Here is a 16,741-nt window from a genome sequence, read left to right as displayed (position 1 = left end):
TCCAGTGCTCCAGTCCCTTCTCTCTTGTGCTCCAGCCCCGTTTCTCCTCTGCTCCCACCTGGGAAAAGCAGGGCAAAGCAGGATGGAAGATCACCTCAGCCCTGACTCCTAGCTGGAGTCTGGGGTTCTGGCCACCACTCAGCTGGCTGATCAGGGCCCCAAGTTGCTGAGTCTGACCCCAGGGGGTTTGGAACATATGCTTCCTCTGTAGACCTGCTCTGGTATTAGGGCCCAGGTCCCCCACACAGCCAAATTGACCTGAGTCTAAACACACAGCAAAGCACCCAGCACATGGAAACCAGGTAAAACCCTTTAGCAGGAGAGAGCTGGACCTGGGTTCTAGAAGGAAGAAATTGACTCAGGGTGGGGGGACCCCAAACTTCCATTTTAGGTCTATCCAGGTCTGAATATCCCTCTCCAGGACCCCAGTAGTCTGTTGATATCCAACAGGACCCTTTCAATATATCCCAGTGGGTTTCCCCACTGGCCATGCCCACCTCCCTCTCCCCACCAAGCACTTAAACTGCAGAATACACTACCCCATTTCTGAACCCTGAGGGAAACTGGCCCTCCCCACCCTACATTTTTTCTGGACTGAGATGGGCTCTGGCTGAACTCACAGCTGTCCCCCATGAGTGTCTTGAGCTGTATGGGCAAGTGAGCAGGTGGGGATCTTCCCCAAAGTGCCTTTGCTTTTCTCCTCCCCAGACAGTTGCAGATCTTTTTTGTTTTCTGCTTTTCCTCCTCCCCTTCCCTCTATGGTTGCTTGGCATGGCAGGAAGTCACATGGACTCAGTTGGAGTGCTAATGAGGGCCACACACACACACACACTTTGTGAGAATGAGGATCCCAAATACAAAGACACTGGGATGGCCCTTGAGCATGGGAATAGTTTCCCTTGGCCCCTTATTTTCCAGGCAGGGCCTCAAACCTGAGGTGTCCCTAGGTATCCCTGGGTGTTCTTCCAAAAATAAGAACAGAGCAGAGTGTGTGAGTTTTTCTGTCAGCTCTCTCTCAACTGGTATCTCCTCAGGAAAATTAGGATGCAGGGTCTTTCCCATTTGGGCGCTTTCCAAGAGATGGATGTATGAGCTCATACCCACGATGCCCATGGATTTACACATGCAGGTAGATTCATGCTCATGTGCAGATTTGAGTGAGCTTGAGTAAACTTTCTTCATCCATTGGATTATATCCCTGTAGCTTTTATTTTGTCTAACAAGTGACTCTTTAGGGCTTTCCATGTCACTGTATATGTTACTTATTCAGTTTCCTTTTTTGTTGATTTGTTTTGTTTTTTTTTTTTGGGCCACACCAGTTTGATGCTCAGGAGTTACTCCTGGCTAAGTGCTCAGAAATTACCCCTGGCTTGGGGGGACCATATGGGATGCCGGGGGATTGAACCACGATCCTTCCTTGGCTAGCGCATGCTTGCCAGCCCCTCAGTTTCCTTAAAAAAATATATATAGTTAATGAATTTATTTTGGCTTTTATTTTGGTCTTTGAACCACACTCAGTGATGCTCAGGGGATACTCCTGGCTCATGCATGCTCAGAAATCACTATTGGCAGTGTTCAGGGATGGAATACTAGGGAATGAACCCAGTTGTCCGTGTGCAAAGCAAGCACCTTATCTGCTATACTATGACTTTGGCCTCACTATTCCATTTCTTTTTTTTTTTTTTGGTTTTTGGGCCACACCTGGCGGTGCTCAGGGGTTACTCCTGGCTATCTGCTCAGAAATAGCTCCTGGCAGGCACGGGGGACCATATAGGACACCGGGATTTGAACCAACCACCTTTGGTCCTGGATCGGCTGCTTGCAAGGCAAACACCACTGTACTATCTCTCCGGGCCCTCACTATTCCATTTCTTATGTCCGCTACATAGCTGAATTTTCTATCTACCTGCTTGAATTGTTTTTGGTCTATGGACTGTTTTTGGCTATGAACAGTGCTGAGGAGAGAGTACCCTTTACCTCCCTCCTACAGATGTGGCCAGATCAAGTTTGGGTATAAACCTGAAAGGGTAGGATTGGCGACTTCTAGAATGTGTGGTGCTGTTTTTCACAGAAGACACTGCAAGTGCCCTGCTGCAAAAGGGCCCCTACCATTCACTCATCTCTTGACTTGAGGTTTAAAGAAGCTTATTCACTCACAGGCTCCCCAAGATTTGAAGTTTCAAACATCACAATTTTGTCTAATAATGGGGAGGAAAAATTCCTGCCTCTTCTGGCTACATTGAGAGGGTCAGTGCTTGGGAGGTCAGCCAGGGTTGTTTACAGAACTTTGTACAGCTCAGCCTACACACACATGCCATTTCTTTCTTCTCCTTTTTCTTCTTCTTTTCTTTCTTTTTCTTTTCCTCTTCTTCCTCTTTCTCCGCCTCTCTTCTTTTTCTTTTTCTTCACTCCTTTTCTTCTTTACTTCTTTTCTCCTCCTCCTTTTCATCCTCTTCCTTCTTCCTCTTCTTGTCCTCCTTTCTCTTCCTCCTCCTCCTCCTCCTCCTCCTTGGGGATCACACCTGGCAATTGTTCCTACTGGCTCTTCACTTAAGAATTACTCCTGGCAGTTCTTGGGGGACCATATGGGATGCTGGGCATGAAACCTGGATTGGACATATTTAAAGAAAGTGCCCTACCCACTGTACTATATCTCCAGCCCCCAAATCTACTTTTTTTTTTTTGGGTTTTGGGCCACACCCGGTGATGCTCAGGGGTTACTCCTGGCTATGCGCTCAGAAGTCGCTCCTGGCTTGGGGGACCATATGGGTCACCGGGGGATCGAACCACGGTCTGTCCAAGGCTAGCACAGGCAAGGCAGGCACCTTACCTCTAGCGCCATGCCCGGCCCCCCAAATCCACTTCTTGCTAAATAACTGGCACTCCAGTTCCTGAATTTTCTTTGGGACTTGTGTTGAGAATATGAGGGTTTCTCATGAACCTCTCATCTTCCTTTATTTCTCCTCCCCTCCTGAGCATGTAAATCTCAGCTTACTCTCCTCTGCCTTTAGCTGCCATTTCTCAACCTCAGCTACCTGCCTCTTTTTTTCTTCTCATTTAAATATTCCTTAACTTTCATCTTAATATCATTTTTTAAGAAAAAGCAAAAATGAATGTGGCATTTATCTTGCCACATTTCACCAAAACCAGTTTCATGTCCTCCTCCCCAAAACATGGATCCTTTTAGATAGAAAAAGCTAACAGTCACCAAGACAGTATGTATTAACCACCAGACCTTTTTTTTTTTAGCTTTTGGGTCACACCGGGCAGCGCTCAGGGGTTACTCCTGGCTCTATGCTTAGAAGTCGCTCCTGGCAGGCTCGGGGACCATGTGGGATGCCGGGATTAGAACCACCGTCCTTCTGCACACAAGGCAAACGCCTTACCTCCATACTATCTCTCCAGCAAACCACCAGACTTTAACACTGTGCTCTGGCTGCATTTCCTGTTGTATCCAGCACCTTTCCTGAAATAGGGGGAGGTTGCCTGGGTGCTGATTGGAGGAGGTGGGGGAGGCAGTGCTTGGAACCACTTGGCAGAGGCTCCCTGGAGAATGGAGTCTGTCTCAGAAGGATCATCGATTTACAAGATGAGCAAGCCAGAGAGTCTTGTGATCGTTTTTCTTTCTCTCCTCCATCTTTTGAATTCCATTTTGTTCATAAACACAGCTAGATTCCTTTGCTCAGTTCCATTATCAACCTTGCTTAAAAGATGTTCCAACTGACCAGGCAACTCATTTTTATCCAGGCAGAGCTCAAATTTTAGCAGGTGGTTCTCAATGCTTTTCCTGACTTGATGACTTTCTCCAGCTGAGAGGAGGAAGGCAAGAAGGATAGTATTTGTGACATTAGGGAATCATTGATGTGGACTTGACTCCTGAATCCACTGATACCTTCAGTGTCATTGGTTCAAGGATTAAGCTTTTAGGGAGGGCACACCAAGCAGTGGTCAGGGATTACTCCTGGCTCTGTGCTCACTCCTGACTGAGATGGGGAGACCATCTGTGGTTTGGGGGTCAGATCTGGCCTTTTCCACTATACTATCTCTCTGGTTCTAGGATTAACCTTGTTCAGCCTCAGCTTTCTTCTCTGTAAAATGGGAAAGATGACACGACTCACTGATTGGCTCTTACATGGTCACCTTTGTTGTCATAATCACTGTCTTCATGGTCCTCTTTAGACCATTCAGTCCTACACAGCCTCTCTATGGAGTCCCCAATCATTTTGTGGTCCCTAAACACTGTCATATACTTATGTTCCCTCTGGGAACAGTGACCTGCATTTGTTCTAGCCTAAGAACAGGCAAGACAAATCTGAGGGGACATGCAGAGAACACCCCTCAGACTGCAGAACTTGGGGAAATCCTAACTCAGTGTCTGTGATGGGATGCCAGGGGATCTGCTTTCTCTCTGTTTTTCTCTAAACCACTGTGGTGTTTTGGAGATAGATATATTCTTTACATGTTATTCACATGGTTAAAAGAGTTCTGAAAGGACAATGGGGAAGATGTTGGTTGTGCAAATGAAAAATTATTTCATCAGAAAATGATTTGCAATAACACTGTATAATATAAAACATAATATTTATTATGCTATTTATATCACACATCCAATTAACAAAATTCTATAATAAGTGCTATTAACATTGTAAGTGCATATTATTTTCCAGGCACCATTTATGAACCCCCTTTTATTATACTCCTTGAAAGAACTAAGAACTTAGTTGCTGTTAGTTCTCATCATCTTTCCTTACCTATGAGGCACTGGGGTTCTAGTATTCTTGGTGTGCTGGCTCTGGGCTGGGCAACATCTTCTCTGGATTGGTCCCATTCTTGTCATTGTTCACTGCAAACCCTGTGTATGTCCCTGCTCTGCAGACCTGAGTCCCAGTCAAGAGAATAGGGTTTGGGAGGGGAGGAATAGTGGCCTGCCCTCCATGTTGGCACTGAGGAGGAAGTCAGAACCACACACTTCCTCTCTGAGGGCTTGCACGTCTTTGTTGACTGTACCTTCCAGAGCCCCTGGATCCAGAAAAACATGTCAAAGCCATGGTGGCAGGTTACAGGCCATGATGAGGCCACGTGGGTGTGAGCAGAGGACTCCAGGAATAAGACTCCAGTCTCCTGATAGGGTTTTGTGGAACCCAAGTCTGATTGAGTCTCTGGGAAATGAGGCATGAAGACCCTTTCTACCACACTGGAGATGGGATGGGGGCAGGGTGTCCAGTTTTGGGGTTTTGGGGTTGGATACTCAGCTCCTCTGGGAGGGGAGAGGGTTTGTAACTTAGTCTTTGGGGTGTGGAGTGTAGCCTTTTGTTTCCTAGTCAAGCCCTTTCCCTCTCATCACCATGGCAGCTATCTGGACAGTGTCCCTTTCCCCAGGCCAAATAGAATGACTCATTCAATCTAGCCCTGTGGCCACAACCTCTGTGAAAGCCCAACCACACCTTCGTTCACCCTGCACCATGGCTTGGGTCTCCTAGACCAACTGACTCAACTAGTTTTAAACAATCATCAGGCTGGATCCTCCACATTGTTTTCTCTTGGGGGCCTGGAGACCTACTGATCACTGGTTTAAATAGCCACAGTCCTCTCAAGTGACACATGGCAGATTCTAGTGGGTGAGGGGTGCACATGTGGGGGATACATCCCTTCCTGGAAGACTTGGTGGTTGGAAGACAGTTTACTGGGCTCAAAGATTTCAGGGATGAATGACATAGTGAGATAGGGGGTTACAGTGCAGGGGAGGGAGGGGAAGGCTGAAATCTCATAGGGAAAACATTGGTATTTCAGTGCACCCCCCAACATCCAATCCAAGGCTTTCTGAGGCTGGAATGCTTCACCCACCGGATTATAGGATGGGAAGGGACCTTGAGAACAGTGGGGACTGCTCAGTGGTAATACATCAGTAGGTAAAACAACTGAGCTGACAAAAATTCCTATCCTCACACCCTATATTCATTGCAGCACTATTTACATAGCCAGACTCTGGAAACAACCAAGAGGCCCTTCAACAGATGAATGGCTAAAGAAACTGTGGCACATATACACAATGGAATATTATGCAGCCGTCAGGAGAGATGAAGTCATGAAATTTTCCTATACATAAATGTACATGGAATCTATTATGCTGAGTGAAATAAGTCAGAGGGAGAGAGATGCAGAATAGTCTCACTCATCTATGGGTTTTAAGAAAAATAAAAGACATTCTTGCAATAATTTTCAGAGACAAAAGAGAGGAGGGCTAGAAGTTCCAGCCCACTACATGAAGCTCGCCACAAAGAGTGGTGAGTGCAGTTAGAGAAATAACTACATTGAGAACTATCATTACAATGTGAATGAATGAGGGAAGTGGAAAGCCTGTCTAGAGCACAGGCGGCGGGGGGGTGGGGTGGGGAGGAGGGAGATTTGAGACATTGGTGATGGGAATGTTGCAGTGGTGAAGGGGGGGTGTTCTTTACATGACTGAAACCCAGCCACAATCATGTTTGTAATTAAGGTGTTTAAATAAAGATATTAAAAAAAGGGGCCGGGGTGGTGGCGCTGAAGGTAAGGTGCCTGCCTTGCCTGCGCTAGCCTAGGATGGACCGCGGTTCGATCCCCTGGCGTCCCATATGGTCCCCCAAGAAGCCAGGAACAACTTCTGAGCGCATAGCCAGGAGTAACCCCTGAGCGTCACAGGGTGTGGCCCAAAAACCAAAAAAACAAAAACAAAAAACAAAACAAAAAAAAAGATATTAAAAAAAACCAAAACAACTGAGCTGAAAGGGGGGCTGGAGACTGGGCCTGTAGAGAAGGTATGTTTTCTTTAGCATCATTCACCTCTCCCTCCCCACAATCCAATCCTTCCCTGAGTGGGGACAGGACAGCTGGCAGCAGCTTCTAACCCCTTCTGCAGAAGAGCTGTGCGTAGGTGCTAAATGTTTCAAGGACAAATGACCATGTCCTCCTGCTCTGCCTGGGACAGTTAGAGCATCTGCTTAATCTCTGCTGAATGAATGAATGCATGTTTTGGGGCTAAAGGGCAGTGAGGGGAGTCAAGGTGGGATGTCAGTGAGGGGAGTCGAGGTGGAGTGTCCAGTGCAGTTACTCTCTGTAAGGGGCCAGTTTTCAGTTTGGGGTTGTCAGGGGACTAGGACTCTTCATTCCATGGGCAGGAAGCACCTGTTGTCCCTTGGGGTGCTGGATGGCTTCCTGCAGGGTGACCAGCTTTGTGTCAGGAAAATAAGGATTAGCTCTGAGTCAGTATCCTGGGTCTGAAGGGGTGGTGTGGGGGTACAGGTGACCCCACTGGAGTGCATTCTGAATTACCTTTCTCACTGGGGTGTGGCAACCAGGTGCAGGTGCTTTAGGGGGGAAGTTATTTTCCATCAGGAGAAAGAAGCCCACAATATAATTTCCCAGGGGGTCACCTCTGGAGCAGTGGGCCTCAGGGAAGCAAACTTTATTTCTGAAAGGTAGAAAAATTTGGGGTTGGGGAAGCCCATGGGGACACCTAAGAAGGAGACCATTGAAGACCGAGGGGACACCTAAGTGTGTAGACTGGGGTCAAAGATGAGAGTGAAAGTGGAGAGTGGGGTTTGAGGCTGAGCTTCCTGAACTGGCTTGGGTGGGGCAGCTGCAGGGCGGGCTGGAGCCTATGGTCTCAGGAAGGGGGTGAGTTGAGGGCAGAGCCAGGGAACCGACCAATGGGGACCTGGCCAGTGTGTGCAGTTGGAAACTGAAAATTCCTCAGAGTGCAGATAACTGGCCCACAGCATTCTCCTCCCCTCCCCAAGCTCAGGGCATAAAAGGTGTCAGGTGAGGGCCTGGTCACTTCCTGCCACTGCAGCTCCAAGCACTCGTGTTGTCGTCCACCTGTGTCCTTCCTCGCCATGACTTCCTACAGCGTCCGCCAGTCCTCGTCCACCTCCACCTTTGGAGCTCCCAGCATGTACTTTGGGGCACCCAGCATCCATGGGGGCTCTGGTGGCCGCGGAGTGTCTGTTTCCTCCGCCCGCTTCGTGTCCTCGTCCTCTTTCGGGGGCTACAGCGGCGGCAGCCGCGCCCTGGTCAGCTCCGACGGGCTGCTGGCGGGCAATGAGAAAGTCACCATGCAGAACCTCAACGACCGCCTGGCCTCCTACCTGGAAAAGGTGCGCGCCCTGGAGACGGCCAATGGTTCCCTGGAGGTCAAGATCCGCGAGTGGTACCAGAAGATGGGCCCGGGTCCTGCCCGCGACTACAGCCACTACTTAAAGACCATCAAGGAGCTGCGCGACCAGGTAGGTGGGTGCGGCCAGGTGCGGCCGGTGCACCTGCTGCCTAGGAAGGAACCAGCCCTGCGGGCGGGACAAGACGCGCGCGGGGGTGGCTGGGGTGGAACAAAGAAGCCTGAGAAATCCTTCTCCCCGGGGTGCACCCCATTAGGAAGTGGGGGCCAGGAGTTGGAGACTGGACAGGCCGACAGGGGAGTGACCGAAGCAGGGGTGCAGGCGTTTGGTGGAGACAGACAACTGGGAGTGGGACTGGGGTTCGCTGTCGGAGTGTGCAGAGGAAGGGGCGCGGGCCCATGAGGAGAGGAGGTCCGAAAGGGTGGGAAGACCCGACTGTGTTCTGCCCCAAGTCTGCCCAGGAATGTTGGAAACCAACCTGGGAGAAATCTGATCTTCTTGTTCCCACTATTCCCCCACCTCCCCACCCCCAGGTCCGCTCTCTCTTTTTCTATCTCCTGGGTAACCCCAGCCTGGGCTCCTCCCTTGTCCGGGTCGGGTCTGGGTTCCTGCGCCCTCTGGCTACAGGTGTTGGGGAGGAACAGAAGGGACTTAGAAAGGCTGGACACGTTCGCGTGCATGTGTGTGTGTGTGTGTGTGTGTGTGTGTGTGTGTGTGTGTGTGTGTGTGTGTGTGTGAGTGTGTGTTGGGGAGAAACAGAAGGGACTTATAAAGGCTGGGCACGTTCGCGTGCATGTGTGTGTGTGTGTGTGTGTGTGTGTGTGTGTGTGTGTGCGTGCATGCGTGTGCTGGTGGGTGTAGCATTCTCTGAGGTGCAGATTTCTTTGCTGGAGACCTGGGCCTCAGAGGCGCCAAGGGTTAGGAGGGTGGAGCTGGGGTGGGGCTCAGGGGCTTGCAGGAGGAGCTTCTTCTCCACCCAGAGGGAATATGTCTGCCTGAGGAAATATTTAAAGGCCACACACTCCTGGGGCCTAGGATGGCACAACAGGTAGAGGATTTGCATTGCAAGCGATTCCCAGGACCCCATCAGGAGTGATCCCTGAGTACAGAGCCAGGAATAACCCCTGAGTATCACCAGACTACCAAGTGTGGCACCCCCACCCCAATAAAATTAAATAAAAATAAAGGCCAAACACACACATCTGTCTCCTCTTAGCACCCCCTGCTCATAACGACCCTTCAGGGCAGGGCCGGATGACAGAGGTGGAGACCACCATAAAACCACCATGGACGGAGTGTTCACGCTTTATTGACTTCGAGCTGGGCCCACGCAACAGGGCGCACTGGTGTGCACACATAAACATTTCCAGAAACAATTCTTAGCCTGCTGTGGACAATTCTTTCTGATGTCTTGTTAAAAATGCTTCATAAAACAAGGGTTTAGTTATTCCCCCAGCACTGGGATAATGAGGAACCCAAGATCTGCTTGTTAAAAAAAGGCAGAACTACCTTCTACTTGCCATTCCTGTCTTTTCAGAAATGGTTACACAACTAAGGCAAACACTGACAAATGCTGAGGAAATTTATTTAAGGGGCTGGAGAGATAGAACATCTTACATGGGCCTAAATTCAATTTGATCCTGGGCACCCTTACTGGTTTCCCCTCTCTCCCAGGTGAGATTTCTGAGCTTGGAACAAGATTAAGCACAGCCAAGCATGGCCCAGAAACAAATAAGAAACAAAATTAATTTAAAAATAATTTTAAAAAGCTGTACCACCTGTGGGCTGGAGAGATAGCACCAGGATTAGGGCACTTTCCAGGCATGTGTTAGAGAGACCTGGTTTCATTCCAGATTCTATTATATATGATCTCTTGAGCACTGCTAGGAGCAATTCAGAGCACATTAATTGATAGTAGGCCCCAAACCCTGCCAGGTGTGACCCTCAAATAAAAAAAAAAAACAACTTACAAAAGTTACTTGACCTACAATGCAAGCCTCTGGGCTTGAGGAGTGAGGGGCAGAGTTCTTGGCATATTATAGTTGCTTACATGGGAGACCCTTGCACATGTTCTTGGAGTGGGGCTGGTGTGGAACACACAGGGGAGTATAAGTCAGAGACTCCCTGGCATTTGCACTACTGGGTCGCAGCTTGCTAGAGGCTGCATGTCTGGAGCCCAGACAGAGCTTCCCTGGGTACCTTGCTTTGTTTCCTGGCAGCCTCCTTTCTGCATCCTACCATCCTTCCAAACCTCCTTTCCTACTTTCTCTTGCTGTAGTCCTGGCCATGGGTAGGTGTCAGGCCTTCATTGTTTCAGGCTGGAATATAGCTGATGGGCACTGTGTCTTTGGTCTCTAAGAAATGGGCACAGAGCTCTTGGCTCCTCTGGATAGGGTCAGGCTGCCAACCTAGTGCCTTATTTTATTTTTCTTCCAGATTCATGATTCAACCGTAGATAACTGCAAAATAACCCTGCAGATTGACAATGCCCGTCTGGCTGCCGATGACTTCCGCACCAAGTGAGTGGCTTCTCCAGGGAAATGGGAAAATGCAGAAGCCAGAGTTGGGAAGACAGACCACCAGACTGTGCCTAACACAGTTCCTACCCACCCTCTCCCCCTGGGCTCCTGAACCCTGGGCTGTGGTTAGGTGCTCAGAAGGGCCGAGAAAAAGTTAATGTGACTGACTGGTTTCCTCTGAAAGGTTCGAGATGGAGCATGCCACGCGCATGAATGTGGAGACCGACATCAATGGTCTGCGCCGGCTGCTGGACGAGCTGACCCTGGCCAGGACTGACCTGGAGATGCAGATCGAGGGCCTGAAGGAGGAGCTGGCCTATCTGCACAAGAACCATGATGAGGTGGGCTGCAAGTTGGGCCCTCTGTCCATCCCCTGGAGCTGAGGCAGCCTTTGAGGGGATTACCTTGGATTCCCCCACAGCCAGAGTGTGGGTGTGGATCATAATTCCCAGGGGTCCAGGATGATGAGATCTAACACTCTTCCCACTTTGGGTTCCCCAGTATTTGAATCCACCCAGTACTGTAGCCTAGTCATCACTGGAAACCAACCCCAGAGACAGGAGATGAGGGTGACCTGCACTAGGCCCAACAGACTTCAGGACCTGACATGCCCATTTCTGTTGGATCTTTGCAGGAACTCAATGACCTGCGGGGCAAGATGGGTGGCCAGGTCAGTGTGGAGGTGGATTCCGCTCCAGGCGTCGACCTCGGCAAGATCCTGAGCGAAATGAGAAGCCAGTATGAGATCATGGCCGAGAAGAACCGGAAGGATGCTGAGGCCAGGTTCATCAGTCAGGTAGGGGAGTTGGGGAAGCTGATGTCCTCAGGGAGGATGGCACGGAGGGAAGCCTGGTTGTCCCCCCCCCCCCCTCCTGAGGTCAGCCTCAGTGCTCACTGCCATCACATGCACTGCAGACTGAAGCGCTGAACGTGGAGGTAGCAGGCCACACGCAGCAGCTGCAGGCCAGCAAGACAGAGGTCACGGATCTGAGGCGCACACTCCAGAGCCTGGAGATAGAACTGCAGACTCAACTGAGCATGGTAGGTTGGCCCGTGCCCTGTAGGTGCTGCCCTGCAGCCCTGTGTTTTCAGGCCCTGCTGAATCTCCTCCCCTGTCCCACCCTCAGAAAGGTGCCCTGGAGAACACGGTGGCTGAAACTGAGGCCCGGTATGGGGCCCAGCTGGCTCAGATCCAAGCGCTGATCAGCAGTTTGGAAGCCCAGCTGAGCAACCTGCGTTCAGAGATGGAGCGGCAGAACCTCGAGTACCAGCAGCTCATGGACATCAAGTCGCGGCTGGAGCAGGAGATCGCAACCTACCGCAACCTGCTGGAGGGCCAGGAGGGCTCCTTCAGCAGCTCCACCATGCTCAGGGCCTTCTGAATCCCTCAGCTACTTCCAGGCCTTAACGCCCTCCTGCACCACTAGTTTCCTGGGGAGGGTTCTGGGAAGGGAAAGACTCTTCCTCTGGCTCTTCCTCCAACTGCCAATAAAGCTTTATATGACCTGAGAAAGAACTTTGAGTTTGTTATTTCGATCTTGGAGATGGGCCAAGCTTTGGCCTTGTTGGGGTCTAAGTGGGCTGGATTCACAGGGGAAAGAGGGGAGCTTGCTTCCCACTGTGAAGGCTCTGGGGTTGCTGGTCAGCAGAATTCACTGTGTTTAAACCTGCGTGTAAAATTAGCTTCGTTCCTTCTCCAGAAGGATGGAAAGTTCAAGGGCTTTGTACTTTGTATAGTTGCAACTGCTGACTTCTAGGCTTGGATTCCTTTTGATGGCATTCCCTGAGAGTCAAAGAATAGTGGCTTAACTCAGACCTCCCTAAAATAGTGTGATTTGCATCTAGACAAGAAAACAGGCTTAGAGAGGTTATATAAGTTGTCCAGCTACGTAGCAGAGCCCAGAATCTGACTTTTCTTATTCTTTTTTCTTTCTCTTCTTCCTCTTTTTCTCCTTACCGCTTCCTTCTCTTCCTCCTCCTCCTTTTGCTTCTCTCCTCTTTCTCCACCTTCTTTTACTTCTTCTCCTCTTTCTCCTCTCCTCTTCCTTATCCTCCTCCTTCTTATCCTCTTCCTTCTTCATACTGGACATTAATATAAATGGGTTTTCTGATTCTTCATGTTGATTTGCTTTTTTAGTTTTGGGCTGTGCAGGGAATGGAAGTCAGGGTTTCACATATGCAGACAGCTGCTTTACTGGTGGGCACATCTGGAGATGCAGGGACTCTGCATCAGGTCAGAGCTTGGGTCAAGGGGTACATAGCCCTTTCCAAGCAGCCTGAAAAAGGTGCTCCTGTGGAGATGTCTATACGTGCTTGTACCAACACATCAGGCAGCCCCGCGTCAGCTCTTGACGCCCACCAGCCCATTCTTGGGCCCAGAGCCTGGAACAGGACCCAGCTGTGACCCAGACCTCCCACACAGACCCCCAAACTTGCTGGCCTGGGGCCGAGCCCGCAAGGGAAAACAAGTAGCAGCTTCCTGGTACGACTGTGCCCTTGGGTGGGGATGGTCCTGCCCTGGTGTTTGCTCCAAGGCAGCCAAGAATGGAGGCCGATTAGAGGTAAGAAGTGTCACTTCCCCCTGTGGAGAGGCCCAGCAGAGGGACTCAGGCTGGCCCAGAGAATTGTGTTATCTGTAATGGGGGACACTCAGAGCCCATTTCTTACAGAAAGGGAAACAGATGGACATGTGATAGTGCCCAGCACTGTGCCCAGAAGACTGAGACCCTGGGACACCCCCACCCCTGCCCACTGCAACTGCTTTTCTGGGGATCTTGATTTCCTTTGCATATGATCCAAATCATAGCTGGAACGCTGTAGCCCAGCTCTTCTCGCTCCCTGCTCGAGCCTATGCCAGGGGCCCTTTCGGTCACATTTCCTGCTGTTATGCTTTGGCTTATGGCACTTTTAGTTCCCCTCACCCTTGGAATTGGAAGCCAGAGGCCTGGCTAGGCCCCAGGTTGGGACTTCCCATAGATAATTGTCCCCTGTTCATGAAAGACTCTCTTGTCACAGCTGAAACTCTCTCTGTTGTCATAGCTGAAACTCCCTGTGCCTGGAGGCCCCTGGAATGTGGCTGAGGGGTGGGGTCTGGGTGAAGAGAGGAGGGGTAGGTGACTGGACTCAGCGAGTAAAAAAAAAACATTCCTTTGTGCATGTGAATTATATGTGTGTGAAAATGTATGTGCATGCGGTGTCAATATGCATGCATGTATAAATGTATGTATGCACTATACTGTATTATTGCATGTATGTGCGTATGCTTGCATGCATGTGAATATTTAAGCGTGTTGTATGTGCATGTACTTGTGTGAATAAATGCATGTGCTCGTATGAATGTATGTGGGTGAGATTGTTAATGAACTCAAATATGCTTTTATGAGTGCTTTTATGAGTGATTCTGGGCATTGAAACTAGGGAGACACTTGTGAGAGCCCCCAGAATAAAGGAGATAAATGAGAGAAATGGGAGGACCTTGCAGGTAGATTTCCATTGGCCACAAACATGCTGTTTTGCAGGACATTTCATATGTGCCCTCTCAGTCATCCCCATGTCAGACTGAGTGGGAGTACTTTGATCTTCCTGATGGGAAGGTTAAGGCTTAAAGAGAGGCAGTATCATCACCCAAAGTCATATATATATATAGTAGACAGAATTAGATGGTTGGTCTCCGGGCTGCAGACACATTCTCTGTCTTTGACGTGCCCACAGGCCATATAGTGCTCATTGTGGCCCTGGAGCTGGAGCTGATACTAAGACACATTTTTTTTCCTTTTTGAATCTGAGTAATCAGACTTACCCTCTTAACCATGAAAATGCATGCCAGGCCTGGAGAGATAGCCCAGCTGCGTTTGCCTTGCAAGCAGCCGATCCAGGACCAAAGGTGGTTGGTTCGAATCCCGGTGTCCCATATGGTCCCCCATGCCTGCCAGGAGCTATTTCTGAGCAGACAGCCAGGAGTGACCCCTGAGCATCGCCGGGTATGGCCCAAAAGAACCAAAAAAAAAAAAAAATGCATGCCGCCTGGACCCTTTGGGGACGGGCTCACCTGGGGAAGGGAGGCTGGCTCTAGTGACAGTCTGTCTATCTACAGGGGGCCAATTACAGATACACCTCTGGGAAGCAACCCAGACTGGGGACAAAAAGCTCTATCCCTGCCCTCACCCAGTGGTGCCCACCTGGAGCAAACAAGCCAGCACCAGGGCTCTGTCCAGTCCCCCAGCAAATGTTTGGACTGAAACTGGAATTGGCATGGGGCTACTGCCCACAACTCTCAAGGGCCAGAGTAGATGGAGCCACCTCCAGCTGGAGAAGAATTGGGGTGAAGAGGGGCTGGCCTGGGTCCAGCCTTCCCTTACCTGGGGGGACAGCATGTAATTGTTTGTGTGTTAATTGCTGGGGCCGTAATGTCTGCATCGGCCCTAATGAGCTGTGGCTGATCTGACTTTGATTATTTTTCTTTCGGAGGAAAGACAATATCCTCCCAGCCTCGAGACAATACTGCTCTGTCTGGATGGAGCACCACAATGGAGCTGAATGAGGAGCACAGCCCGGTCCACCCAGGCCTACGGACCTGTCCCACCTCCCTCTTTCCTCATCCCCATTTGAAGTCCATGAGAGCTCCTTCTCAGCTGTGCCAACTTACACACATTACTTCCCTTCTCTGAGCCCAATTTCATCCTTCTGAAGGGGAGGTGAGTGACAGGGGTTATCTTCTGTGCAGCCAGGACAGAGGATACAATGGAGGCAAACGGGCCATCAGCAACTCCGTGTGTGGCGGAAGTGAGGATCACTGTTATTACTGTTATTATAGCAGTAACAACGTGGATTACCTACCCACTGGGCACTGCTGTTGAGAGAGAAAAAGAAAAAGGCCACAGTGCTTGACAGCAAGTTGGGGATCGACACTGGAATCTAGGCCTTGCCCTGTGTCAGCCTCAGGCATCATCCTAACTCTAGCCTGTCCTTCTCCTCTCCCTGCCACTGGCTCTTACAAAGCTTTGCAGTCAGGGCAAATGGGACCTGGAGAGTGGCCCACTGGGGGCTCTGAACAGTTCTCAGGGGCTCTTTCTCTTCTCCCTGGCCTCAGCTGCCTGCCCTGGGAAGGGGTACGCTGGCTTCAGCATCTCAGGTGCTTTGTGACCCACCTGGCCTCCTCGCTTCCTCCTCCCCCAAATGCTCAGGCATGCAGGGCCTCTGGGTGCCCTCCCTCCCCAGCCTTACAGTGCTTGACAGGACCCTGGGGGTTCATCTGGCTTGCTGTGCAGTGACATGCTCTCCCTGGAACCTGCTCGGGTCTTATCTACAGAGTTCTGCCCCAACGTGTCCCAGGAGCTAGCAAAGGTTCAGAGACGTGAGTGGTTGGCAGGTGGCGGGCTTATCCATCAACCTTCAGTAAGCTCTGGCCCGCTCGCTTTGGGTAGCATTCCAAGACTAGGGCCTGGGGGAGGGGGAGGGTGGAGAGGCAGGAGGGGCCTGAGGTCAGGGGGTAGAAGGGGTGCCTCATGGGGGACAGACACTGGCCTCCCCCGTCCTCTCAACTGGAATCAGATTCCAGATCCCCACACCCCTATCCTCAATCTGATTTCAGGGGTCTCTGCTCCCTTAGAGTTGATGGACGGGGAGCCAGGGGTCTGGGAGCCAAGATCACACCAGCAGCCGGGGCAAGGAGACCCAACCAAGAGAGGGAAGTGGCTACCTTGGGGGTGGGAGCTGGCTGAGTAGCAGGGATATCCAGCCCAGTGCCCAGTGGTCCGTAGCAGGGTGCTACTGTGCCATTTGCTGTGATGAACCTGAAACCCAAGTGTTAAAATTATGGCCTGGGGCAAAGCACAGTTCCCTCTGAATCACCTCTTTTGTTGCACTGAAAAAAAAAATAAAGAAAAACTTAGAGCAGCCACTTGGAGGTGTGCAGGCAGCTGTGTTTGTTAGGAACGCAGAGGGGGTGGGTCCCCTTTAGGGGAGGAGACAAGGTCCCACACCACTCTCCGAGGGGTATTTAAGGAGCTATCAGGGGGTGTGTGACACACAGCTCTTGGGGGTTTCTGCCCAGCTTGCATCCTTCTCCAGCAT

At 50.5% G+C, this 16,741-nt stretch overlaps 1 protein-coding gene across 1 annotated transcript; it reads left to right on the top strand.

Annotated features, from left to right (window-relative positions):
• The first annotated feature begins 7,871 nt into the window (after positions 1–7,871).
• KRT19 (keratin 19) lies at positions 7,872–12,051 on the top strand. The gene is made up of 6 exons (XM_049767949.1): positions 7,872–8,261; positions 10,587–10,669; positions 10,854–11,010; positions 11,304–11,465; positions 11,585–11,710; positions 11,797–12,051. The coding sequence occupies exons 1-6, from the start codon at positions 7,872–7,874 to the stop codon at positions 12,049–12,051; spliced, it is 1,173 nt and encodes a 390-aa protein (XP_049623906.1).
• The last annotated feature ends 4,690 nt before the right edge of the window (positions 12,052–16,741 follow it).

The sequence above is a fragment of the Suncus etruscus genome, chromosome 1 (assembly GCF_024139225.1).
Source record: "Suncus etruscus isolate mSunEtr1 chromosome 1, mSunEtr1.pri.cur, whole genome shotgun sequence".
Classification (NCBI taxonomy): Eukaryota; Metazoa; Chordata; class Mammalia; order Eulipotyphla; family Soricidae; genus Suncus; species Suncus etruscus.
Note: the sequence above shows the minus strand (reverse complement) of the source record. Positions and strands in the feature narration are given on the sequence as shown.

What these genes read in the sequence shown, in the direction of transcription:
- KRT19 (XM_049767949.1), top strand. Translation starts at nt 7,872, where the DNA reads ATGACTTCCTACAGCGTCCGCCAGTCCTCGTCCACCTCCACCTTTGGA. An exon ending in GCCGATGACTTCCGCACCAA is followed by an intron (nt 10,670 to 10,853) that starts GTGAGTGGCTTC and finishes TTCCTCTGAAAG; the next exon opens with GTTCGAGATGGAGCATGCCA. An exon ending in AGGCCAGGTTCATCAGTCAG is followed by an intron (nt 11,466 to 11,584) that starts GTAGGGGAGTTG and finishes CATGCACTGCAG; the next exon opens with ACTGAAGCGCTGAACGTGGA.